This window comes from Pezoporus occidentalis, unplaced genomic scaffold (assembly GCF_034315485.1).
Source record: "Pezoporus occidentalis ecotype Australia unplaced genomic scaffold, CSIRO_AGI_Poc_V1 ctg150, whole genome shotgun sequence".
In the NCBI taxonomy this organism is placed as follows: Eukaryota; Metazoa; Chordata; class Aves; order Psittaciformes; family Psittacidae; genus Pezoporus; species Pezoporus occidentalis.
In genome coordinates this window covers 1,645,006-1,671,651 of record NW_026913317.1, presented here as the reverse complement: position 1 = coordinate 1,671,651, position 26,646 = coordinate 1,645,006, and the positions used below count along the sequence as shown (strand labels likewise).

General features: G+C 38.9%; 1 protein-coding gene across 6 annotated transcripts in view; it reads right to left on the bottom strand.

Moving 5' to 3' along the window:
* Window positions 1–26,646, bottom strand: part of RBMS1 (RNA binding motif single stranded interacting protein 1) — a 153,488-nt gene that overhangs the window by 49,573 nt on the left and 77,269 nt on the right. For all 6 annotated transcript variants that reach the window (XM_062611071.1, XM_062611070.1, XM_062611073.1 and 3 more), the window contains exon 2: window positions 23,808–23,983. In XM_062611071.1, coding sequence (XP_062467055.1) covers window positions 23,808–23,983 — 176 coding nt within the window. The remainder of the gene's footprint in view (window positions 1–23,807; window positions 23,984–26,646) is intronic.

Below are 26,646 nucleotides of genomic sequence, written 5' to 3'. Positions count from 1 at the left end.
AGATGGAAAGACGTTTTCAGCTTTGCATCTCTTTTCCACAGACACTTGTACCAATGTCAACTAAGGTATTAAGGAAGAGATGATATGAGGCACGTAAGAGATTGCCAGAGTGTATTGGTTATGTGATTAAAAGGGCTATGTTCAGTACATCTCTGTACAAGCTACCATTATAGTACAGAACATCAATACAAATGTATATTTGTATAGCAGATGAAGAAACTTATTCAAAAGTCAAGTTAGGAAGATGCACAGTACTGCCACTTAACAGGATTATGCTTACCACTGCCCATTGCATATGCTCTGTGCAGAAATGAAAGGGTAAGCCCCACTTACTCAACTGCTCTAAGAAGACCTACTGCCAGGCAGTGTGAATGTCAAAATACAGCACTATACATTTGTCTTAGATACTTTTGAAGTGGGAGACTTGAAGCAAAGCATCGCCTTACACTTTTAAAATACCATACTGTTCAGCAACACAGACAAAGCCAGTGCAAATAATCACACTGATTTATTGCAAATAGCTGTTTCAGTTTTAAATAAAACAAAACATTTAAAACATCTCTGAAGCCTAATTTTGACAACCTCCATGATGCTGAAATAAAAGGGTCCTTAGAAAACTAAGTACATGGATCAAAATGAACCACTGTTTATTTTACTCCCTTTGTACATCTGCTAGTATAACGAACATACTTGCAAATGTGAGGGCGATAAAATGCCATCATGAGCATGACAAAGAATGGGGAACGAAGTAGCTTGAAGTCTCTGCCACAAGTGCTATTTTGAGTGTTGAAAGAACTTATCTGTGTGTGCCTTAGGGGAGGTACAGTAAGAACAGGCAGTGAGAGGCTTGTCTGGAATGGATTGCTGAAATCCTCATCTACAAAAGCTTAACATAATATACCTCATACAACCAAGTTCACTCACAGTGCTTCCCTCTGCAGTACTTCTAAACCATTCTCCAGCTTCTGCTGCAAAGGGTTTCTCTTCCTGATGTTGACTTGGATACTAACACACCAGAAGGATGTTTCCATATCTCTGCTACCATGAGAAGTCCTTGACTTTTAGAACTGCTTGGGTCCTCCATCCTGAACTACCCAGAACTTGATGTTGAAGAACAGTGCTCCTTCTTTGCTGAGTCCAGTTCAGCTTTAAAAAGAGCATTCCTAGAGATCCTGCTGTTGTAAGCCTTGCATTACTGTGGTGCTGTCAGAACTTCTCTGCTATGCAGAAACAATGCTGCATATCTTCTGTGTTTATTCTAGATTAATTTTCACATCTTAGCATCTTATCACTGCCCTCATGGAATGCTCTTTATTCCTAAGAGCCAGAATCATGTGGTAAAACCAGGCATGGATTTCATAACATATAAGTGGCTCCGAGTACATGAACTCATTGTAAGGTGAAATTGTGAAAGGAAAAGAGAACCTGGCTGAACACAAAACTTTCAGTAGAGAGCAGATTTCTCACCAGGTGACCCAAAGACAACAGTGAACACAACAAACAGGCAGATCCAGCAAGGATTGTCACATGGGAGAGCAGATCAGCTAATACTAAAATACACTGCAGTTGCTGAACCAATTCACATCAGAATAAACCTCACTTTAGCCTAGGGTAAATAAATAGAACAAAACGGACAAAGCAAATACTTCCAAAACAATACCTGTACATTAACTATAACACTGAAAGGAACATGTAGGTGGAGATGCTTTGTCTATAGATCAGCTTAAAAAAAAAAAAAAAAGAAAAAAAAAAGTAGAACAACAGCAACAAAAACCTTTCTTAGTCAAACGTGGCTTTATTCAGTGTACAACACTGTGGCACCCTGCATGTGTTCTGAATGCAGCAAATTCATGCTTGAAAGGAAATATTATGCTTTAGTATAATCTGAAATAAATGCCATGTGCAACTTTCAGATGGCATCCTTGCCTCCCCAAACACAGAGCATCCTATTTTGAACAGTACAACTCAAAACATTTATGTGAAATTAATGGTCTTAATAGCCAAGCCCACATCACAGCCTATCTCACTTGTAGAGTATGCAGAAGCCCCAACCCATTCATCTCAACAGAGACCTGAAGAGGAGAAACTTGAACAGTCCACGGGAAGGCCTCATCTATGCTGCAGTTCTCAGCTCTGCTATACCACCTGATGGAAAAGGAGCAAAGAAAATCCCCTGTAACTGAGGAAAAGAGTCAAGGGAATTGTCAGCAAGAGCTGACTTGGTACAGCTGGCTCCCATTCCTCACTGTTCTTCCAGTGTTCAGGCCACTTCTAAGCCAACACGACAGCCAAGGGAACATAATCAGCCCCAGCAATCTTTCCTGCTGGATCCAAAAAACAAGTTCAGAGCATTCTCTAAGCAGTACAAAAGGTTTTATCTGGCTCTCATACCTCCCTTTCTCTGCTGCATCTTGGAAAAGCAGTGTACTGAACCTTAAGCTCCTCTTCCCTTTTAAGCTTAGATAAACACAAGAAGTTTTGTTTCTCCATGTATCAAATTTTTAATTTTCCAATAAGGGGAATTTCAGAAAATATTTGTCAATAAAATACTGCTAGTCCTTGTGATAGCCTACTCTAATCCTGCTATTTAATTATGAGTAAATGTTCTTCTACAGAAACTTGATGGAGAAATGTATTCAATCCAGCAGACTACAGAGTTTGGAGAACAGAATCAAACCATATGGTTTCCATTTTTAAATTCTTCACCACATCTATGCCATAGTGTAGAAGAAGACATTGCTGAGAACATTTTGTCCATATTTTGTTTTCTGTTGTTGGAAGACACACACTGTTCTTTGAGAAAGTTTTTGGAATCACTGAGTTGCTTTATGGCCATCATGGGCCTAAATATTTGCTACCAGAACATGATGAGTACCTACCACCAAAAGCTGGACCAACCATTTTTAGTGCATAATTATACATTACATAAAAAGTTGCAGTTGTATTTTTCTTATTTGCAGAGTTGATGGGTACGCATAATCTATCTTAGTATGAGTTGTGTTTTCAAACAGTTGCAGATTTGGCTAATTTGTTCAGTTCAGCAAAATCTCCTTTACTAGCTTCAGAAATTGAGGAACTGGGTTAACTAACTCAGCCAGATGTGTTCTGGATCACTATGTGCACTGGATCACTATGTGCAAAATAGAGCTTCCTTGTAAAGCCAAGTTAGAGCACTGCTTTGATTACACACTGTTAAATAGTCATGTGGTTTTGACATAAAAGCTAGTTCCTCTCTTATTAATTGTTCCTTTGTCTCTCTGGTACTTCAAAGAGAAAGACAATATTTTTAAAGTATCCAAGTTGTTCTCATTGTCTTTTTTTAATATTTTAATTGGGAGATAAGTAATACATTCAAATAAATTACAGTTTATTTTTATGGAAGCCAATACTGCTTTGATTGTTTTAAAATGAATAGTTACATTTTTTCCATTAATGTAAAACTATTTCTGAGGAGTCAGGGTCTGTGTACTTTAAAAACAAAAAAAAAAAACCACAAAACAAACAAACAAACGCAAACACACACCCCCAAAAGAAAAACGAAACACCAAAACCACCAAACCGCAAAACAAAACACACCTCACAACAAAAAATAAACCCAACCCCTCAGATCTTTACTTTACCAATTCAACAGTCTCAATAGTCTTACATGTGGCTGTAAATTCTTCACAAGCTCATCAAAGTCTTCACAACCTCTCTATCTTTAAATCTTCATTTAAGTTTTGCATAGTTGTGTTTTCTATAAGAATCAGTGGATAAAAGCATGTACCATCATCATTACTGATACAGTTACCAACATCAGCACAGTTCACAGAATCAAAGTGGTTTGGGTCAGCTTCTCCATAACTGGCAAGCCCAGGTGCCAACCTGCCACACAGTCCAAAGGTGCGTAACCAGATAGCAATACAGCTTGGGAAACAGGTGGACAGCAATAGGAAGATAACTGCTCCTTCCAAAGTGCCCTGCAAAGTTCATCAGCATTAGGGCTTTTGAGCAAATTTAGAGTAGAATTTGTCACTGCTTGTGAAAACTTGCAATTTTCCTTCAAAGTCAAATCCTAGTTTCATTTTTAAAAAAAACAACTCCCTTGGCCAGAATCAGCAGCACAACTGGAAATGGAGCAATGGTTTCCCAAGTTCCTTACTACAGCCTCCTATTTTTCCTGCGAACTACATTTGATACAAGGCTGGGAGTATACAAGGGAGAAATGATGCAACATGAATTTGTTTTCACTGAATCACAGAATGGTTTGGGTCGGAAGGGACCTTAAGGATCACCTAGCTCCAACTTCCCTGGCACAGGCAGGGACACCTCCCACGAGAACAGGTTGTTCAAAGCCCCATCCAACCTGGCCTTGAACACTGCCAGTGAGGAGGCAGCCACAGCTTCTCTGAGCAACCTGTGCCAGTGCCTCAGCACCATCACAGTGAAGAACTTCTTCCTAATATCTAATCTGAATCTACCCTTTTACAGTTCAAAGCCATTCCCTCCCTTTACCTATCCCTGCATGCTCCTCTATAAAGTCCCTCTCTAGCTTCCTTGTAGGCCCCCTTTTGGTATTGGAAGGCTGCTGTAAGGTCTCCCAGGAGCTTTCTCTTCTCCAAGATAAACCACCCCAGCTCTCTCAGCCTGTCTTCATAAGAGAGGTTCAAACTGGTATTAGTGTGCTACAAACGATCTTTCAGTCATGCTCAGTGGGTTACAATTCCAGATTTCACTAAGAAGTAAACAGAAGCACCAAAACCAGATAAAAATCTGATATCAGCTTTTACAGTTATCTGTCCTTAGAAGAGCAGATGCTTAGAGTAATGAACATATATAATTTGATGAAGTGTGAACAAATGTCTTCTTAGCTTCTTGGACAGTATTAATTTTAACAGATAAGAAGCATTATTTTAGGAATAGATATTTGGTTTATAGCATACAGGTTCTATACAAATGTAACTACTCCTTCTAGCTAAAAAGAACCAGAAACTCAAAGCCCTACCAAATAGCAAATTGATACACAGGAAGTTCTTGGAGATAATTTTTCAGCTACCTATTTTGGTTTTCTTAAGAGTAGTTATTTCCTGGTTAAACCAAGGATGAGGTGTGGGGATAGGGAAGAAAGGCTTTTAGAATCAGGAAATGTTTGCTTCCTCTTGCTTTGCAGAGGTGTGAATAATGTCTATCCATTCCTTACAAGCTGACAAGTCAAGGGGACAAAGTGCTGTTAATATCCTACCACTATTTTTATGACATTTTGAAAACGTTTTTCAATTGGTATGCTCCTTCCTGCACAACCAACTGAATATCTTAAAAGCATGATCCACTGTACAAGGCCCTTTCATTTAGCACAGCTGAGGAAAACTGCCTTTTTTTTCGTATCTCCGAGTATTTCAAACAGTTAAGACATGTTACAGCTGACACTAAACCAGCACTCCTAATGTGGCTTTCTAGTGTGCAGCAAACGAGCAGACTTCTAACAACTGCCTGCAGAGGTGTTTTCTCTGTCGATCTTAAATCGACAACAACGACAAAAAAGTAATGGCATGTTTATTTAGTCCTACTTTATAACATTAAGAATGTTGCAATATGTGAAAAAAAGCAGTTACTCTTTAGTACTACGATGATGGGGGGGGGGGGGGGGGAGAGAAATAATCATAAGAGTTTTTCCCCCAGGGAGCTTTTGGAGATGGAGGAGAAGGCTCTTATATTCTTCCCTGGCAGGCACTGAGAAGAATTTAGCTTCTGCTACTTTGAGAATAACACAACAGCGTAATGGGAGATTAAAACACGTAACGCTGAAAAAAAGAGAGAGGAAGAGCAGTAAAAGTGGCAGGGCCAGCCTCTTGCACTGCACAGATCATCTTCATATTAGAATAAAGATTCTAATCATCCTAATGATTCTTATGAAAGCCAGGATGCTAACATGCTGGTCCTAAATTTGTTGATTACGTATCTGTTTTAACTGTAAAGACATAAGATGTTACATGCTGCGAAGAAAAACAGTTTCAAGCAAACTGAGAAAAATGATCCCATTCAGTGTTTCTTGCAGCCACTGCCCCTGCAGTAACCCAACCTAACTTCTGACAAGTTGAGGTGATTTAGCATAATCTCTGAACCATCTGCTAGGCTATCTATCAGTTCAGTAGCCTTGTTATTTTACAGTTTATAGGTTAAGCAGGATAAATAACCTATCAGAAAACACAAACGGATTTGCCTCTGACACACTCTGAAGTGCAAGTATTGCCTAAGTAACCATAGCTTGCTTTCTCCTCTGCTGGAGAGGATAAAAATCACAGCACCGCATTAACCAAAGTGCCTGTTCTTTCAGAAAAGGAAATTGTTTATCATCTTCTTTACAGTTTATGAAATCAACAGTTTTGCAGGGCTATGTACACACTTCATAACTTTTTTTTTACCTACACTTTTAGGAGATTTTTCCATTTACTCATTTGAAAACTCACATGTGAAGTATTTTAAAAGGCGTGAACTAACACAGAATTAAGTTTCATTTTCAAACATCTGTATGCAGGAACACAAATGCTGGTTGACATTAAAAGTGTTGTTTCCTGCCAACTTTCTACTGAGTTTGATGACCAACATTAGTGAAAGACCATTCCGTGTTTTTTTTTTATAAATTATGTAGCATTGTTCTTTGAGAAAAGTACTTTATATTTGCATGGAATATGAAGTGGTGTGCATAAATTAGACTGAATGGTTTAGAAACTGATTTGCTACTATTCTACTTCTAATATTGTCATTTCTATGAAGTACTCTTACACTGAAAGCATTATAGAAAGTTTCACCATAAGATACCGAACCAAGGATCATTGATATGAAAACAGTTTATGCAGTTAGATAGTCAAAATAATAAATCTCAATTATCATAAATCAACTACCATAGTATATATTAAGACCTTCATACAAGTTACTAGTAAATGCTACAGTATTAGGAAAAAAAAAAAGAAGAAATAAAAACCAAAGACATCTGCTTCTCGCTTCCTGCCTCACAAAGCAGGCTGCACTTTGTATCATTCAGCATCCAGTTTAGCAGAGCAAATTCTGGAGAAACCTTACTTTACAAAAAGAGGTAATTAAAAAGATATTTGGAATTCTTGACTAACCCACTTCTTAGTACTACAATCATTCTTACTCAAGAAAACCTAGGAGGACTTAGATTTTCTGTAGGAATTTGCCTGCACATCTACTGACAAGGCTATACAGTTATATGGGAAGGGGCTAGTTCCCTTACAGCTACAAGATGGAAGAACAAAGCCATGTTATTTTAAGAAAGCAAATGGTAAATGGTCTCACCTTGTTGTTTTCTTACCCTAATGCTACAGAATGGACACAAATTATGCCTGGGTTAAGAGTAAAGCACTGGGCAGAAGGGGGGCAATATGCATTTTACCCACAACTGAAAGCACAAACTGAAGCAATAGTCTTTGAAAATAAATTATCACAGTTCCTGTGGCTCCCAGAAAGAATATAAAAAAAAATGAGACCACAGTTTCACATAGCCATGAAAGATAAAGGTTTTTTTTTTTAAAAAAAGCATAATTCATTTGCAAGCAAGATTATAAAGTCTCAACCAGGTTCAAATTACAAGTCTAGGATATTATTTCTACAGTCTAGCAATTACTTTTATCGTTTTTCCTCAGACTGAGAAAAGATCACTAATCAAGACAATGATTTTGGAAGATAAGAAATTAAACCAGATGGATGCTAATATGTATTTATAAGCCAAGCTCATGGCAGGTCTGCAGACATGCATGTATTGACTTAACCAAGCGCTAGCTGTTTTAATCTGAAAGTAAGGCAATATTTCTGCACCCAACCATAAATCTTTGCAGATCTCTCAGCCTCACCAATTTTGCAGAGCCTATACTAACAGCTTGAAAGAATAAAAGTATGAAGACTTATGAGAGCAGTTCTTGTTATTCATAACTCCTTTCTCTTCCCTGTGCTAAACAGTACAGATCAGCTTGGAAGCATAAATTACTCTTTCTACCTGAAGACCTTTTAGTTTTTCTATTCCTCCTCCTCCAGCCAAGGAAGCCAAGTTCAGCTGTTGTCAGCATACAATGCACTGTCTTTTATTTTGGCTTTTCCAAGCATATTTCTTTTTCTTGTAGGAGGGAATTAAGTACAAGCCAAGGGGAACATAAGGTTATTTATCAACACCTCCCAATACTTTTTTCCCTTGTTTTATTCGGAACTGTATAAATAAAAAAGGTATTATTCTGACTACAATTCTAACTAGTATAAGATTACCTCCTATTTGGATACAGTCACCTATTAATGCCACTAGCCTGGATACTTGAATGAGATTACTTTTTAATTTATTCTTGCCTATTAATTTCACTCCTCGTGAAGGTTGCTAACCAAGTCTTAACCTCAGTTAAAACAAATAACACCCTGAGGAATATGCTGGCAAAGTCCTGAAAACCATGAAATGGAGATTGCCAAAGTACATGGGCACTTTCAGCCACATCCCATTTCCTAAACCCTGACCCATCTGTCAACTCTGAACTGTAAAAAAAAAAAAAAATCTTACATATTGTGCAAGTTACGTATACACATGTATTACAAAATACATACCTATATATGTACACAAACACACAATGCTTTTTCCTTGCATTTGTCTTGTATAGAAGATGCTTGGTCACTGGAATAGTGCCTGCCATTGATAACTTTTTAAAAATGCGAGTTGAATATTTGCGTTCTGTTTTTGTAATACTAAAACAACTTAAAGGCAACAGGATGACTCTAAAACCTGGCCTGCTGGGTTAAAATACCTTCTACACCAAGATACCTATTTGTTCTTACCTGCATCTTGCACTAATTTAACTGCCCATTTTGCAAAGTTCTGACTGCTTACCTTCTGTCTGGAAGAAAAAAAATCCCAATACATTCAAATAACATCCAGTCTCTCTAAACTGCATTTTAACAGCAGTTCTTTCATGGAATACTCATAGTAGCATCCTGCTTTCAATAGCTATTCTATACTGCAATTAACACCTCAATTAGTATTTGAGTCTGATCTCCCTTAATTTCTGGTAACTTAATGTCAGTCATACTAAACAGTATTAAATGAACAAATTATTCTAAATAATTGCTAAGCCTTCCAGAGGCCTTGCCCCCTTAATAGCATGGCATGTAGACTTTATCCCTATTTGAATCTGCTTCTCTAAGTCTCAAGTCCCAGCTGTGCTGAATAGCAAATATCTCCATTTCAATAGGGAAAATGGTTGCACTAAAGTAGTTCTCTCCAGGGGTCAAAATACTTCGGAAGGTCATTTAAGTGGCTGTATGTTCCTGAGCAGAAACATCAGCTCACATATCGATTAGAACCACGTGGCTCTGTTGAATAGATGTCTGCAGCACTATTAAGTGCTGAGATAGGGACAGAGGAGTGTCATGCATTTAAAAAAATACTATCCATCTGTTGCCAAATTTTAGAAACATGAGCAATCACAAGCTAACACAAAATCTGAAGTGCGACCTTTGTGGCTGATGCGTAAGGGTCATATTCAGTGACACTTCTTCAGTTTCACACTGCTTAAGACAGTCTTTTGAACATTGATTGAAATAAGCAGGAGGCAGTGTTTGATTTCTGCAGTCTTACAAACAGAATGTTATAGACATGTATACGAAAATTTGCTTTTGCTAGCTTACATATACCATTCTTTTTAAAGACACCATTAACCTATTCTGATCCCGTCACTACAGGCAGCTAGCCAAGTACAACTGAAGTCTTCTAGAACCACCGCCTACCCTGGGCCCTGCGCTGCAGATGGGCCTGTAGTGCGTTACCAGATTGTCCTATAGAATTTACCCAAGCTGGCTGAAACTAATGCAATTCCCCAAACCCTCCCTTCCACTGACTTTTGTGCAATTACTATGTCAAGTGACACCACGGAAGGATAAATCCAGTGTCACAGACTGAGCTTTGGCTGGTATGCCTGAGGAAGCACTTGGATCGATGGGCTTCACAGTAAAGAAGACAGACAATGGAGCTTACTCCTGACCTAGCAGGGAAAACCCAACCCATGTGCAAAGGGGTGACTCAAGACTGAGTAGACTGGGCTCAAAAAAAAATAGGATCTTCCATTTGGCTGTATCAACTGCATGCTTAGATGAAATCTACATTGAACAGAGTAAGAAATAGATTCGGTTTCTTAAAAGGAAACAGCTGCGGCGTTCACAAACTCAGAGCTCAATACCCACAGAAGGGACTACTTGCAAAACACAATCTCATTCAGGGCCAAGTAAAATTAACCAACTACTGCATGACAGCAAGTCTGACAGGCAAGTCCAAAGTCAGTAAAGTTAGTTCTGTATCACAATCTTTCTTGAACAGATTCAAAAACACATGCCAACAACGGAGCTTGTATGACACAGTCACAGGGTTTCTGGGCTTTACAGACCTGTTTTATTATCAAGAGCCTCAGACAACTATTTCTTTGCCTGCAAGAGAGCAGCAGAATTAACTTTTCTCTTAGAAATGATAAAGTATTATAACAAAAGAAGCTAAAACTCTTACTCAGGTATGAATCTCAGTGCCTACACTTCAGATTTTAAAATAGTTGATGTCATCTACCTGGACTTGTGTAAAGCGTTCGACACTGTCCCACACGACATCCTTGTCTCTAAATTGGAGAGACATCAATTTGATGGATGGACCACTCAGGGGATAAAGAACTGGCTGGATAGCCACACACAAAGAGTTGTGGTCAATGGCTCAATGTCCGGCTGGAGACCAGTAACGAGTGGTGTCCCTCAGGGATCGGTCTTGGGACCGGTCTTGTTCAGCATCTTTGTCGCTGACATGGACAGTGGGATTGAGTGCACCCCCAGCAAGTTTGCTGATGACACCAAGCTGTGTGGTTCGGTTGATACGCTGGAGGGAAGGAATGCCATCCAGAGGGACCTCAACACGTTTGTGAGGTGGGCTGATGCCAACCTCATGAAGTTTAACCATGCCAAGTGCAAGGTCCTACACCTGGGTCGGAGCAATCCCAGGCACAGCTACAGGTTGGGCAGAGAAGAGATTCAGAGCAGCCCTGCAGAGAAGGACTTGGGGGTGCTGGTTGATGAGAAAATGAACATGAGCAGGCTTCAGTGTGCGCTTGCAGCCCAGAAAGCCAACTGTATCCTGGGCTGCATCAAAAGGAGCGTGACCAGCAGGTCAAAGGAGGTGATCCTGCCCCTCTGCTCTGCTCTCGTGAGACCTCACCTGGAGTATTGTGTGCAGTTCTGGTGTCCTCAACATAAAAAGGACATGGAACTGTTGGAACAAGTCCAGAGGAGGGCCACGAGGATGATCAGGGGACTGGAGCACCTCCCATATGAAGACAGGCTGAGAAAGTTGGTGCTGTTCAGCCTGGAGAAGAGAAGGCTAAATGGAGACCTCATAGCAGCCTTCCAGTATCTGAAGGGGGCCTATAGGGATGCCGGGGAGGGACTCTTCATTAGAGACTGTCATGACAGGACAAGGGGTAACAGGTTAAAACTTAAATAGGGGAAGTTTAGACTGGATATAAGAAGGAAATTCTTTCCTGTTAGGGTGGTGAGGCACTGGAATAGGTTGCCCAGGGAGATTGTGAATGCTACATCCCTGGCAGTGTTCAAGACCAGGTTGGACAAGGCCTTGGGTGATATGATTTAGCGTAAGGTGTCCCTGCCCACAGCAGGGGGGTTGGAACTAGATGATCTTAAGGTCCTTTCCAACCCTAACTATTCTATGATTCTATGAATAGTTCATTTACTAATTTCTAATCAATTTATCTAAACAAGATTCTTAAAACAGTCTAAATAGAAATCTTAAAACTTTTTTTATGAAAACCACTCAGAAGCAGGAAAATGGAATGGATACAGTACGACACAGAAAAAAACTGAGGATCAAAAGATGGAATAGCCATATCCAGTGTGAGAAAGCTACTCACTAGTAAAGAGTTAAACAGTATCTAGGTCACTCTACAGTCTCCTGCACACCCTCAGCTCACTGCGTATCGGAAGTGCTGTGTGGGAAGGCCAGGGAACTAAACTCACAGACCAAGTATGACTCAGACTGCAGTAATTTAATGATATTTTTTTCTCTTAAATCATCCTTGGGATTAAAAGAATCCACACCCTCAACATGAAACCAAGTCATTGTGAAAGGAAGAAACCTTCACAGATCTTTGAGTCATAAAAAAAGGCATCTAGAAGCAAATTGATTATTAATGGCAAAGGACTGAGACCTTTCCTATAGCATACTATATGATCAGAACAGCAGAAGGTGAAGAATCTGAGCCCCAGTCAGATGTTCTTCTGAAAGCCCTAGTGGGGATGATCTCAGCAATAAGAATGTCAGAGAACTGCCTGCCAAAAAAATAAAGGAGAGCTGTCACAGCCAAACACACTGACCTCTACCACTAGAGGAAAGCAACTTGAGAGAAACAGCCTCATTTCCCCCACCACTGCAGAAGCTGAACTCAAGATTTGTCAGATATCTTCGGCACAAGCATGAGTAGAAGACAACTGTAAGATCCTGGAGTAAGGCAGAACACCAGTGACCGAGATCCAAACACAAATCCAGTTAAATCCCTGAGGAACAATTTAAATTTCTGCAAATTGAAACAAAAACTGAACAAAACAGAATTTGGGAAAGGACACTGATGAGCAGAAAACAACTCTGCCCTCAGGAACACTCCTTCCTGAGTACAACATAAAATTATGAACATTTACTCTTTCCTCTGCGCTTCCAAGCTGCCTCCCTCCTCTTCCCTTAAGGTAAGGCACTCCAACCACCACAAAAAAAAAGAGTAAAGCTACAATGTCTTCTATCATAGGAACTCATAACTTTTCATCCACAGAAACAGAAACCAATTTCACATTTGTCATGACAAAAATTTAACTGGTTCTGCTGGGATGATATAAACAGCAGTGAATTCCTTTTCTGGAACAGTTTTTCTTAGTATATCATAAAGAGCATAGCAATATAATTATAAAGAATTGAGCATCTGGCTTCACAGCTATATATTTAGATGCATTCTGCTCTGTTTCTAATTAAATTATTTAACTTTTTATCCCATAAGATAAAGAAACTAACAGTGTTCCCCAAACCTATATCCACCATGCAAACATCACTAGGATGCTTGGTCTGTAACCAGTTACCTTTGAAAGTAAAGTCTTGGTGCATCTCACCCTTCAGCTACAACCACGAACTAGCTCAAATCCCTAATATCCTCCAATTAAGTGAGGGGTTCAAACCCAAATGAGTTCAGGTGAGGGCTTTATCTTGAGAATACAGCATCACTTTATCACTGAATTTTGAGTACCAATTAAAAGGGCTATATCTTTGACAGAAAAGACCAAAAGAGTCACCATAAATACAGCAAAAGTCCCATGTTCCATACTGACTTAAACCAATACTGGGTCTGCTTCTGGTCATTGCTTCAAGTGCAATTTACTGATTAAATGAAAACCGATGAAGAAAAAAAAATGAGTTCTTCTTGTTTTTCAAAAAGCAATCAGACTCAAAAACTTTTATTACCCAATCTACCGAAGAACATCTTAACTCAGGGCCTTTCTGTGTCTATTGAAACCTATCTACTTTTGGAACCTTACCAATTCTACCGAATTCAGATGGCCAGAACAATGAGCCTGTGCTCCTTAGACTACCAGTTCAATCTCAGTTCAAGCGTTAGATGGGAAAGAGTTGAACAGTGGCAGTCAGGTCTGTTCCCTCTTCCTCGGAAGGCCACTCTTCTTAAAATATTTAATGACATTCACAAAGCATAATTCAGAGTGAGAGTCCTAGATTCAAACAGAATTGGCAAATATTTAACTGAATAGGCAATTAATAAAATGGATGGAAAAAACTTCAGAATTTCTCATGGAACAAAGTAAAAAGCAATTCACTAGGGAAGAACAGAAGACTGGGACAGATTACTGTGTATTTTTATAATGTCATAGCTCTGAATATTTGGAAGATGTTCAAAAAGAATTGATTCTAATTTACATAATAAAAAGTACATTCATGCTGAGTCCTTGGTATGAGAATGGACTTTTTTCAGCAGCCATCGTGCCTAAGGGTCTTTCATGCCTAGTACTGTATGTACCTCCATACTGCCACATGGAAGCCCTGTAAGTTGCCACTGAGAAAAAGAAATGTGGAACAACACTTTCCCTCCAGTACTTGAGATCATCAAAATATAGCAAATAGACTTTTGGCAACAAATAAAAAAAGCTTTGACAATAAAGTTAAGACAAAGCCTACCACACAATAAAAACAGCTTCAAGTGTGGGAATTGTAGGGGGTTTAATACAGACTCTCTAGAGGGAAAAAAAAAAAAAAAAAGCAGATATTTACAAACACTCCATTTCAGATCACAGTACTACAAACAGCAGTGCAGAAAATATGCACTCTGCTACCAGCTCCACTGGATATCCCCACCACGCTGATAACCTCACATCTTGCATGGAAAGAGTCTCTTCTCTCTCCTATATGGCTTCTCCAGGACTCAGCAAGGGCATTCAGACTTAACTAGGGGAGATTTCTGCCTTGGGGTACTACTGCACAGCTACAGACTGAAAAGGATTAAAAACAAACAAAAACCAGCCGAAAACCCAATACCAAAGGAAAGAACTACAGAATTTATCTGGCACTGTGTAATTACATAGCTGAAAAGCTCAGCCTTCACTGTCAAACAAATCCTAAGTCCACGCTATGGAGTTCTAAGTGGTTTTAAGTCTTAATACTAGCTATAGGAGTGGTGGGCTCCTGCAGATGCTCCATGTTTCCTAGGATCAGGCCTTTGCAAGCACACTACGAACAAACAGCAGTCAAGCTTGCCATTGTTTTAGGGGCATAGGTACACATTTCTGTGTTAAACCAGTTGGTTTCTTTAGCACACCATTTCATTGGTGATTTTACATACACACTAAAGAAAATACAGTCCTGAACTGCAAAACCATGCTAGTCTGCAGGCTCCAAAAGCTCTTCAGTCACCCTTTCAGCAAAGTCCCTGAAGCCAGAAACAAGTAGTTTGTCTCCATTTTTGGTGTTTAGATAATTTTATTTCTGACATTTGGGGTTTGCATATAAAAGATCTCAGATTTTTCCAGTAATCTGTATTACTCTGCACGAAGCAGGCTCCTTTTTTTCCTTCTGGTTTTAGATCTTCTATTAACATAACACATTTCACTACTGCATTCACTCAGACATTAAAGTCCTTATTAATGCCAGAATAATTGCTAATATTTTGATAACTTGTGAAAGCTTATTAGTGACTATATGTAGGCCAAAAAGCATCACTAGGATTTGAAATATTGATAATGTGAAAGGCCTAAGTCCACAATGTTCTCCTAGGCAAAAATAATGATCCATACTCTTGTCTTTTAAAGACACTATGTAAAATTACCCAACTGCACAAGTAAAACAAACATTTAAAAAGAAAACACATTTTGGGCTAATATATTTCAATTAAGATACCCAAAACAATCAATTAATTAAATGTAATTATTAATACACAAAAATGAAGTTTCACACAATGTTTATCTTGGTGGATTTCTCTTGAGGCAGAAAAGCAACAGACTACAAGTTTCTCCTCTTTGGGGAAAATAAGAAATTAAAGTAAGTACAAGAAGAATTGAAATGGAAGGGGAAATAGGAGTACAAATCAGAACATATTTCTTCCACCCGAATTGATTCTGTTACTGATTAACTCAAGTCACATGGGTTATTTCAAGTGGAATATTTGTACTAGTAAGTGCTAAAACAGACCCCAAATCAAAGTCTTTGTGTGTGTGTGTTTATTGGTGATATTTGCTCTGTGTCCGTATATCAACATTATCAAAATTCAAATTATTTTACTTTTTGCCCCAGGTACTGCACACCTACCTGCAAAAATCAGGATACTTATATGACAAAATGTTAATTCTTCTCTCAGCAGCCCTTTACTAATTTAATTTACTACAGGGTTGTTCTGAGTCCTGAGTAAGGCACTGCTCAAACTAAACTGAGGTAGTGGATATTTTTTGAGTGTCAAAAGAGGGTAGAATTCTAGCCAGTTGTGGGAAAACAGTTAAGAACCAAGGTTTAACATTTTATGGAGATTTTTCAAGAATACTGTTTTTTCTTCCCTGTTGCCTCAATTACAGGTTTCATTGGAGGTAGCAGAATCTGAATTGTTTACCTATATTTGCTACTGCTTTCACTCTGCAGGTAAAATATGCATATTTATTATCTGGGTTGCATACAATTTGGGGGTGTCAGTTTCTCAATCCTAAACGCAGCTTGGTAACAACATAGGGAAAAGTGGTTGAAAGGTTACAAAAAAGACTGGTCTTTTAATGTGTCAACATTAGATGGCTCTTTTTTTTGTTTGTTTCAAGGAGTTAATATTACAGACATCAGAGGTAAGTAGAACTAACCTTTAGCAAATAAAGTTAAGACTTCACAAGATTTCTGAGTTATGTGAAACCACATGAGATACTAGATATTAGATATAAGACTCTGCTAGATATAACTGATCCTGCTTTCTACACTGAATGGTAACCTGAGAAAAAGGGCAAGCTTAATGTAAGCATGCTGGGACAGAAATCAGCTTGGGCTGTAAACTGATTTAATCTGAACTGGTTTCTGAGATGCCTGCCTAAGCAGTCCCTTCTACAGAAGGGCCAGGTTTTGGCACCGGGGAACCCACTAAAAAGCCCAACCAGTACTTGTTAACATTTTCAGTAGTCCATTAAAATTCAACAATCCCCTTCAAAATGTTCTTGAATTACTGGTTATTCCAATGAATAATTGCGCTGCTATCACCTTCCATCTGAGTCAGGCCCCTGCCATCGGGGAAGCTGGGGACCAGGAGCCTGATCAAAGGCATTCCATCAGCTGCCACAGGACATTTCTTTCCTGCGGCTCTGTGATATGGAACAAGGATTGCTTCTCTGTACAACAAACACCTACAGATTTGCAAACACTCACAGATTTTACAGGCCCCACACTACCAAATCAACTTTTTGTTTTCCAACAAAAGAGCTTCAATGGTGGTAACTTTTACCAATCTGTTTTCCTAGCGCTTCTTTTACTAGCAGCTGCAGCTGAAACATTCCTTCCACTCTCTTCTCCTCCCTCGCCCCCACTTCCTAAAGGAAATTCCATGGGATCACCTCTCCTCCGGCCCCACACTGCAACAAAACTCTCATCTCCTAGGGGAGATGGAGGTTGTGCAATAGCTGGGTCCCTGCAGCATCTGTGACCACAGTGCAGACACAGAGTTCCTCAGTGCATTTATATTCAGATTGTTAGTTTTTAACAGGGTATGCTGAGAGGGAACTGCTGATTACTGTTAGGCTAAATGAAATACTAAGTTTGAGAAACGTCAATCTCTGCTTAATCACAAAACAGAGAAAATTCAAACTGTACTTGTTTTAAATTCAAGGCATCTCAAGAGACTGTCTATATCCAGAGGATAGGACTTTAGAAGACAACATTTTTTATTTTTTTTTTTTTACTTTTTTCTCTATTAAAATTTTCCCTCAAAATACCTATGGGTCCCTAATGACATTCTACAAGAAGGCATTATTGCTAAAAAGGAAACCAAAACCCAAAAATCCCCCCAAAAAACTGGAACTCCTCCGAGATTTCATTTGATCTTGAATGTAAAGCTGTCTGAATTTTATTTCTGTCTAATTAAAGTGCAAATACTGAGGGGCAGACAGAGAGTCTTCCTTCACCCCATGCCAGGCTTTTCACTTCATAACATGACTGCTGAAAGCAGTTACTAAAAAAATAAAGGAAATGACTATTTAAACCAAACATCATGTCTCCAGGCCAATCACAATTCCCATGGCATACCACGCAAATGCCTCAAAACTGACTGTGGAAATCAAATCCTAACAAAAAGGACCATTCCAGTGTCCATGTCAGGCCTAAATCTCTCCAGTGTATCTGTCAAAAGAGATGCACAAAACTGAATGCTGTTTCTTCTCTACAGAGAAGAAATGAGACAGTTAATTTTGACAATAACCTCTTCAAAGATCATCAGCTAAGACAGAAGTTAGCAGAGCCAATTTACATACCCTACTGGAATTTAAGAAAGCCCAAACCATGCCACAGTCCTTAAAGAATGAATAAAGATGACATTGGTCCCATGCAATATAGAGATGAACATTACAAATGACACTGCTCGACTTCTAAAAATCTACCTCCTCCTACAACCAAAGGATGCTCTGTAAACGTGGTGTTATTTATTCAGAGATGCATGCAATAATAGTATTTTCTTAAATGCATACCTAAGCCTCTAAAAGAATTAATTTGCAGAGGACCAAAGAAAGAAGGATGATAAATACAGGCTTTTGCTCAGTATATAGTAACTATTAATACTGATCTCAAAAGGAACAGTTTCAGAGACACTGCCGTATCACACTTAATTATATGACATCAAATCATATTCCACATAATTATGAATGCAATATTTCACTGCAGCTGACAAACCACGAAAGAAAAATGCACGGAAAAATGGATAATAAAGGAGAAAGGAATTAATAAAAAATACTTCAAAAAAATTGGAGAAGCTAGGTTTGAAATCTTCCATTCTGCTTTCCCTTACCTATACCATCTATCTAAAGGCATTGTATTCATGTAGTACAGAAATTTCTTTAGTGACCTGCTCAGACCATTCTCCCAAAGAGTTAGACGCAAAAGACAATCAGACTACTTCCTAAAGTCCAGACATGTCTTTTTTTCTAATGAGATGCTGAGTAAAATTAGCAGATTTCTTGCTCTTAACTGACTGCAGACAATGACAGCTTCCCATTACAGTAAATATTTGAGCTCCAGTCACCACTTCTCAGTCCTGAGTGTCTCTGAAGGAGATGGGAAATAGCATCAGAAGGAGAAGTCACAATTACACAGCAAGCAAAGAACATGGAAACATTAATATGCTGATGGCTGTCACATGACTTAATGAAAATGTGTTTTATGAAGAGTAGGTAATTGAAACAACTTCTGGGTGCTCTTGCCACAAAACAGGGAAACATTAGCGTATGGAACTATAAAAAATAGAAGTTCTCATGCTGTGGAAACAAAGCTGTATTGCACATCTGGCTCAAATGTTTCAAAATGACCATTAGCCCACCATTCATTTTGTAATGCTGAATATTTAGGAAGGAATCCTTAAAATACCCTTTCAACATGATACATGATTTCCTAATGCATATAAGCAAAGGCAGTCACCACAAGGTTCTGTTGTGTTCTTACCATCCTAGTACAGAACAATGGCCAGTCATTCTAATTATCTAATTTGATACCCTTAAGGCAGCTGCTTTCCTACTTGTATTCCCATAGAGAAACAGCATTATAACCATAAAGCGATAACTTAAGGGGGAAGGCCAAAGTGAAACTGTCCAGAGCAAGAACAGATTTCAAAAATATCATATAGACTACAAACAGCTTGATACAAGCAGCAAAGTAAGTACAAGCAAACAGCCTGGAAAAGAGCACACCAAAGGGCAGGCTGGCAATATGATTTATGCTCAGCTGAATGGGGAAGACCTGGGTTAAGCCTCAAAGCTTGAAATCTCACCGTGGGACTGGGGATTGTCAGGAGGATGAAGGGTCTGCTGCACCATCCTCATTTAATGATGTAAATGGCACAAAAGGAGGTCTCTGAATAAATTCAGCAGTACAGAGATGCCATGCTGCAGGCTAGGAAGTAAATCATAGAGAGATGGTAGAAAGCACAGTGTTTTGGAACTGTATGGCTTAGACATAAAGGTCACCCACAGCAAAGCACAGAGCTTAGTGAGAGTCTGGAAAGAACCTAGCAAACATGTCAAAGCAAGTTACAAACTCCTGGCTGAATCTCCTAAGACCCAATCATGTAAGTCCCTAATCGCAAAAGCAGTCTCAACAATTTCAGTGAATAGCTGGCATGGATTTAACCTTGCATCTTCAGATCCACATATTAAATAAGCTACAAAAAAATGACTGCCTAACAGCCACCAAATAAGAAAGTACCATTAAAGCCTAAATAATGTATTCATAAATCCAACCCAACAGCTGCAGGGGCACATCAAGAAGTACTGATAGCCACACCAGGGGAAGGGAGTACAATTAGGCTGCAGCTACCATTGTTCCAGCAATCCTGTAAAACCAGCTCTTCATAGCAGAGGTTTTGCTCAGTACAGATCTCATGCAATAGCACTATGTGGTTTGGGAAACGAAACTGCACACCAGAGTCAGGCAACTTCCTACAGGCTTCCCCAAACCATGCTCATCGGCTCCTAACATTAACTTCTTCTTTCCTCTGCTCTTGTTCTTCTATTTAGCTGAACGCTCCTGTCCAGCCTCCCACAGAAAAGATAATATCAACAGGATACTGCATCAACTGCTTTGCCTACCCTTACATACCCGATGAAAAGCTCTTATGGCCAGGACTGACTCACAGTGGTGTCCCCCTAACACTCTTTTTGGGTTAGCTGTTACGACATCCTTATTATGTGACAAACGTAATACCTACACCTTATTCTTCCCCACACTTCTGCCTCTGGCACAACTGATACAAAGAAATTTGCTTTCGCAACACAGAACTGGAGTAGCAGGCTCATGTTTGAATGAACTATTCAAAAACATGGCAGCTTCATTTCCCACACAAAAGCAAATAATACTGTCAGAAAACAGCTGTACTCCCAGGTAAGCCTTCACAACAAAATTATAATACACTCTTTTCATCTTGGAAAAGAGGAGAAAGCTTCACCTAATAGAAAAACTAGAAAGAACCAAGCATATAAAGGTGGAAAGCAGATCTGTAGAGACACGTATTGGCAAATTGTGCTCTTGCCGAGAAATTAATTTTCCACTAAACTGGTGAACATTTGCTGTGTTCGTAAATACTGCACAGCTGTGCTAAAACAGGAAAGCAAGCCCAACACACCTATCATTTGATAAGGGGTTTCTCTAGTGATTCACCAAAAATAATTAATCAAAATAAAAACATGGCCAAAATTAGCACTGCTAGCTGTCGTGAGCAAAAGCTAAAGGAAACACACTGACTAAAGCAAATCAAAGTTACTGTATAACCAGACCTCCACAAAAGAACTCTAGTCTAGATTCTTCTACCTCCTACTCTGAGGATTATATTGAAAGCAGTATTTCTCTACAATAACCATCACTGGAAATAACTTTTCAGTACAGTGTATATGATACAAGTCCACAAGGATCAGAAGGAAAATCTGAACAGATGGGATGTTTCTGGCATTTGTAGTGACAATGGTGTTTTAAAATTATTTCCTGAACCCACAGGTGTTTTTCTGCCTTGCCTGACAACAGCCAAAAGATACAAAACAAAAGCCAGTAATATTTTTCTTTACATCCACTGAAAACTAGTTATTGCCAGCCAGCAAGATCATTTCTACAATATGTAGAGCAGTCTTTCTATCCATTCTTAGCACCAAGCACTCCAGTGGATACCTTAGGATAGCAAGATCCACTGCATATCGGTAAAAGGAACTAAAATTAAGGCCTCCCAGTAAAGTCTGAAGCATTTGGACAAAGCTAATGAAAATATTCTGGAGTAAACAGCAGTTTCTACACTGAGTTCTATGTGCCCAAGATTTTATTCTCTACTTATCTGGTGTTGTCTCAGCTTCAACAATGAACGTGGCAGATTCACTTTCAAAAATATCCTACCCTCTATGTCCTAGAAGTTTAGGCAGATTTTGCATCTGAAACTTTCCATAGTTTCTAAAAGTGGATTACTGACCTTCTGTGAACAAGGAGAGAATGTTGTCATTTCTACCTTACTGCAGCATCAAGTTAGTTGCTAAAGGGCTAGGCTGGCAAAGAAGCCTAAAGGCTCTTTCTTAATAGATTGCCCAGATTTTTGAAAGATGTTCCAAGGCTAAAATTTCTGGACATCTTATTTAGTTCCTCAGCAGAAATGGAGAGTCTTGAGACACAGCCTCCTTTCCTCCCAGGGAAGGCATTTAGGAGAGAACTATCTCACAGGAAGAAAAGCCACAGCCTTCCAAGTCTGTAAATTCACATCAGAATTGATTTAGTAACTCCATGGCTGCAGCTCTTGCCTTTAGTTGCAAAATTCATGCTGTCCAACTACAATTATATATTGAACATCAACAAAAAAAATAAAATCAGGATCTGTGGCTGTCCAAGTGGGAAAGGACCAGTTACAGCAAAGTATCGAACATATTTTTTCCTCAAACATTCGATGGCATCTAAGACTGTGCAAACCAAAATGTCTTCAGAAAGAGATTAAGGAGCTATAGTAACCACTGCACAAACAGTAGTTACTGGGCGGCTCCAGTGCAAAATAACCTCACAACTCTGGCCTAGTGTAACATGAGTACACAGGCCAAAGTTTCTTCATCAGTTTGAAAAACAAAGATGGGATGGAAAAATCCACTTCTGTAAAACACGCATTTGCCACTAAAATGCAAGTGAAGAGGTCACTTTCACATGGGAAGCTGTAAAAGTGTTTAATTTATTAATGAATCTTTACAGATTGATAATCTGTTCTCTTCTCTGTAAAACACATGGATTTCATTTGCTCTTGGGAAAATGACCAAATGGAAACTTTTTTCCTTAAAGACCCGAGAGCGAGTTGTTATTACAATACTCAGATGACTGATACGTGGCTACAATGCTGAAAATCCAAGTTTTGTTTAAAAAACAGGAAAAAAGAAAAAAAGAAAAAAGGAAGAAATCACCTCTATAAACTATGTACTAGGTTGTTTTGCAACATTCAAAACCAAAGGCACCTCATATAAGCTGAGATTCAAGACTTACAGGTTTTTCTTAGCTATTTTACTAACTTGCATTGTGGTCTTCAGTGTGTATTTTTGCATAGTCCCAGTTACTGATCTGCTAAATTGAACATAAAATTACTTTGAGAATCTCAGAGAGCAGTGATACACACAAATTTTAATGACTCTCCACTCGTTCAAGACAGCTGGGTGTTTACTTACAGGTAGCACTGAAAATTTAGCTGCGTAGTTTTGATTCCAAAATAACCCAGAAAGTGCACTATGAATTCTGGAGTGAAGATTTCAAGAATTCAGTAAAGCATCCAAGAAAGGTGATTTTAAACAGTGCATAAACAACATAACTGCAAGTATCTGGATTTCTGACCCACGTTTGAAAGTAACTAAAAGGCATGTGCTGCTGTAAAAATTAATAAAACAAAACCGAACACCTCACAAACAAACAAACAAAAATCTCATGTTAACAACATTGCCTGAAAACCCTCTGCTAAGCCAAGTCTACCCACAACTCCAGCCAGCAGAGAGGATTATAACCCAGATCAACCATTTCTAATGATAAACGTAATTATGCAGTAATGTACAGCCAACAAATTGGTCTGAATCTATGATAAGCATTCAGATGCACACTGTAATGTACAGTGATGCAGAACAATTACTTGAGGAGTTTGTATCAGCAGATTATCTTAGTGGTGAACAGAGGAAACCTCTGTTGCAGGTTCTTGATAGCACGTTTCGCATTCAGGTGTTAATTTTCATTTATGTGCAATTTCAACACCATCAGGCAGCAGTATGGGTGATTACAGTTTTTATTAAATCAATGGGTTGCTTCTGTTCACCACTTATATTTAACTTTCTTTGCTTTTCCAAAGTGACAAACACACTCTTTTCCTTCTGATTGACGGGGAAGTTCAAACTTGCCATTACACTATAGCATGAGGATTTTTATTTACAAATCTGTTTTTCTTCCCTCATAATCCAAACACTCATTCCAGTTTCACTTTATAAGCTTTTAAGGTAAGACATTATAATTTAAATTTAAGTATAGTACTTACGGTTGGCATAATTTTACCAGGTCCTGATCAGTGGTGTTTGGAGGCAGTGCTCTGATGTAAAGGTTTGTTTTACTTAATTGATCCCATCCTGAGTTGCTGTTGCTACTGCTGTTGTTATTACTGCTGGTGGTGCTGGGACTAGGAGGAGCCATTGGGTGGGCTGGTACAATGGACTGCTGCAAAGAAAAAAGCATGTTAAACTACAGACAGCACTTGCAGTATGCGCATTAGCCCAGTGTACAGCAGCCTGTTTACCATTTGCAGCTCTGTGTAAAATCGGTACATAATTATTCATTTATTTTAAATACACCTGCTTTCACACCATGTTTGGGACAGGATTTACAAGCACATTCTAGTATACCCAACAACCATATGAAGAACAGTCAATGCATGACACAGGCTCAAATTACATATAGCCTCTGCTGAATACTCATAGAATTTCACACTCTTCATTGTGGCATCTGATGTGAATATGAAATAGGAAATATTGTTCCTCTAGGTTCCAGCAAGTGTAAACCAAGTTTACACCACTATGACTATTTCACGTCCATAAATGAATTCTTGTGGCACACATGAATAATACGCTATTTTCTTAAACTACGCAGAAATACAAAAATAAGCCTCTTTTACATCTCTTCATGCTTTTAGTACTTCATACAATACTGCAACTGTGTGGGTTTTTTTTTTTTTAAAGATAGAGAGGGACCACAGACAGCTTAAGGACCAGACTTTGAATTAACTGTGTGCCTTGGCAGAACTATCACCTTGCTGCTGACCTCAGTATGTGTGGATTATTTCAGGGTCAAGAAAAAAATTATGTATAATGGCAACTAAAAAATTAAATAATAAAGTTTCAGAAGTAGATAAGCACATCAGCACTTCTACCTAGTCCTCAAGGCATTAACGCAATTGTTCTTGAAATCAGATTCAAATGGAACATAAAAACATCCTGGAGAAAATCTGCAATAGAGGAGTCTTAATCACTTGCATTAACAACAGTACAACAGGACACTGTACAAACCGTCATGAACAGGTCTGCGGTGTTGTCAGAGGAATACTTTAACAAATTACTAGAGAAGTAAAGCTGCCAGTAAAAGTCTTGTGACTACAAGGTTTTCACTGACAAAAAGAATTGGCTGCATGCAGCCCCTGTCCTGCAAAAGCCCGAATGAGCTTCTACGGCTCAAGAAGCTCATACCAAAGAATCACCCTGTGAACTGCAGAGGGAAGGGTGTGTGTGTGTGTGGGTGGGTGGGTGGGTGTGTGTGTGTGTGTGGAAATAAAGTGGAATATAAAGTGAGATGTCACTGTAGACTCACTTGTTCCCGCCCTGGTGCCACCCTCTTCTTTGGGCTAATACAAACAGTTGTGTAGCCACAGCCTGAACCAAAAAAATTATATTCCCTGATCTGGTTCACCACATGTGGCTTTGTGCTACGCAAAAGCTTTGTCTGTCACAAGGCAGGGAACAGGAATATGCAGGCAGCGAGGAGGGGATTGCAGTTTAGCTTGGTTTAAAGCACCCATGAAACTACAGCCTTAATACACAAGAAAAGTGAAACTATTTTAGAGATAACCTCAGGAAATTGGAATGAAATTGTGAGTGGGAGGAAAGTACAAAGGCATACTTTATATCAGAAACCTCACAATAACTATGCCCTTCTTCTTTGTGTTTCCCTAAGAAGGTTTTGAAATCTTCCAGTTCAGCATATTGCAAAGTTAATTATGCAGCAGTAACAGCCTGGAAAAAGAAAACTCTGTAAAATCAACACTGATATGTAGAAATATTGTTGTTGCCTAATTTTATAGAACTGAAAATTACCAAAAAGAATGAAATATATTCCTGATCATTTAACATTTCACAAATGAATACTGGTGTTTCACTGCCATAGAGTTAGAGGGGTCTGGCGTTCAGGTTTTTTTGGTTGTTTTTTAATTAAGATTTTTAGAAACATCAAAAGCTTTTCCAGAAGATTTATACTTGGAATTGAAGCGCTGATCTAGAATTTTTTCCAGGCATGATTTAAAATGGGAAAAAGATTGAATCCTCCCTCCAAATTTGTAATGGAAACATTGATGGATTTTAACTATAGCAGTGCAAGTTGGGCTGTCAGACTGTTCTGCTTCCAGTAACACCAGACAATTATTTTTAGGGTTACAAGCAAAGCAGAATGACAGAGCAACTACTTTCAAAACATCTTCATAACAAACTGAACAAACCTAGTCTGGCATGGTGCTGCTATTCTCTTCAAGAAGCCTTCAGTGGAGTTCTCAAAATGCACGCAAAGATCAAATACGCAACTGCTCTGCTCAAGCTTTTGAGACGTACACTTTCCTTTGTGCATGTACAGCTGCCATAAAAGTCAATGCACATGTACCGGTTTTCATCTTAAACAGTAATTACTACAGGAGACTAAGAGCCTCTATTCTGTATTTCAGTGTCTTTTTTTTCCTTCTTACAGTGTTTTTTCCCCTTAAAAATCTTCAGTTTTCCACATTCTGAAGAACTGGGGCTTTGTAAAATTTTGTTCACAGCTGGCCAAAGACAGGACAGGAAAAAAAAAGCAACGTGTGCCTCAAGAAAGCAGGAATCTTAACTCTGCCTTCCTGTAAAACATAAACACTCCATTCTGAGAAATTTAAACTTTTATTTAAACATGAAGATGCTCTCATGCTAGTGGTCACATCCAACTATGACGGGAATGTAGATGTGATTACAGTTGTCTTCCTAAGTTTACAGATGGGAAGTTTTTCACTGCTTTCACAGAAACTCATACCTCTACCAGCCTTAAAGGCTTTACAAAACACAGATGCTGGGGACTGCAGCTCTCAAACCCTG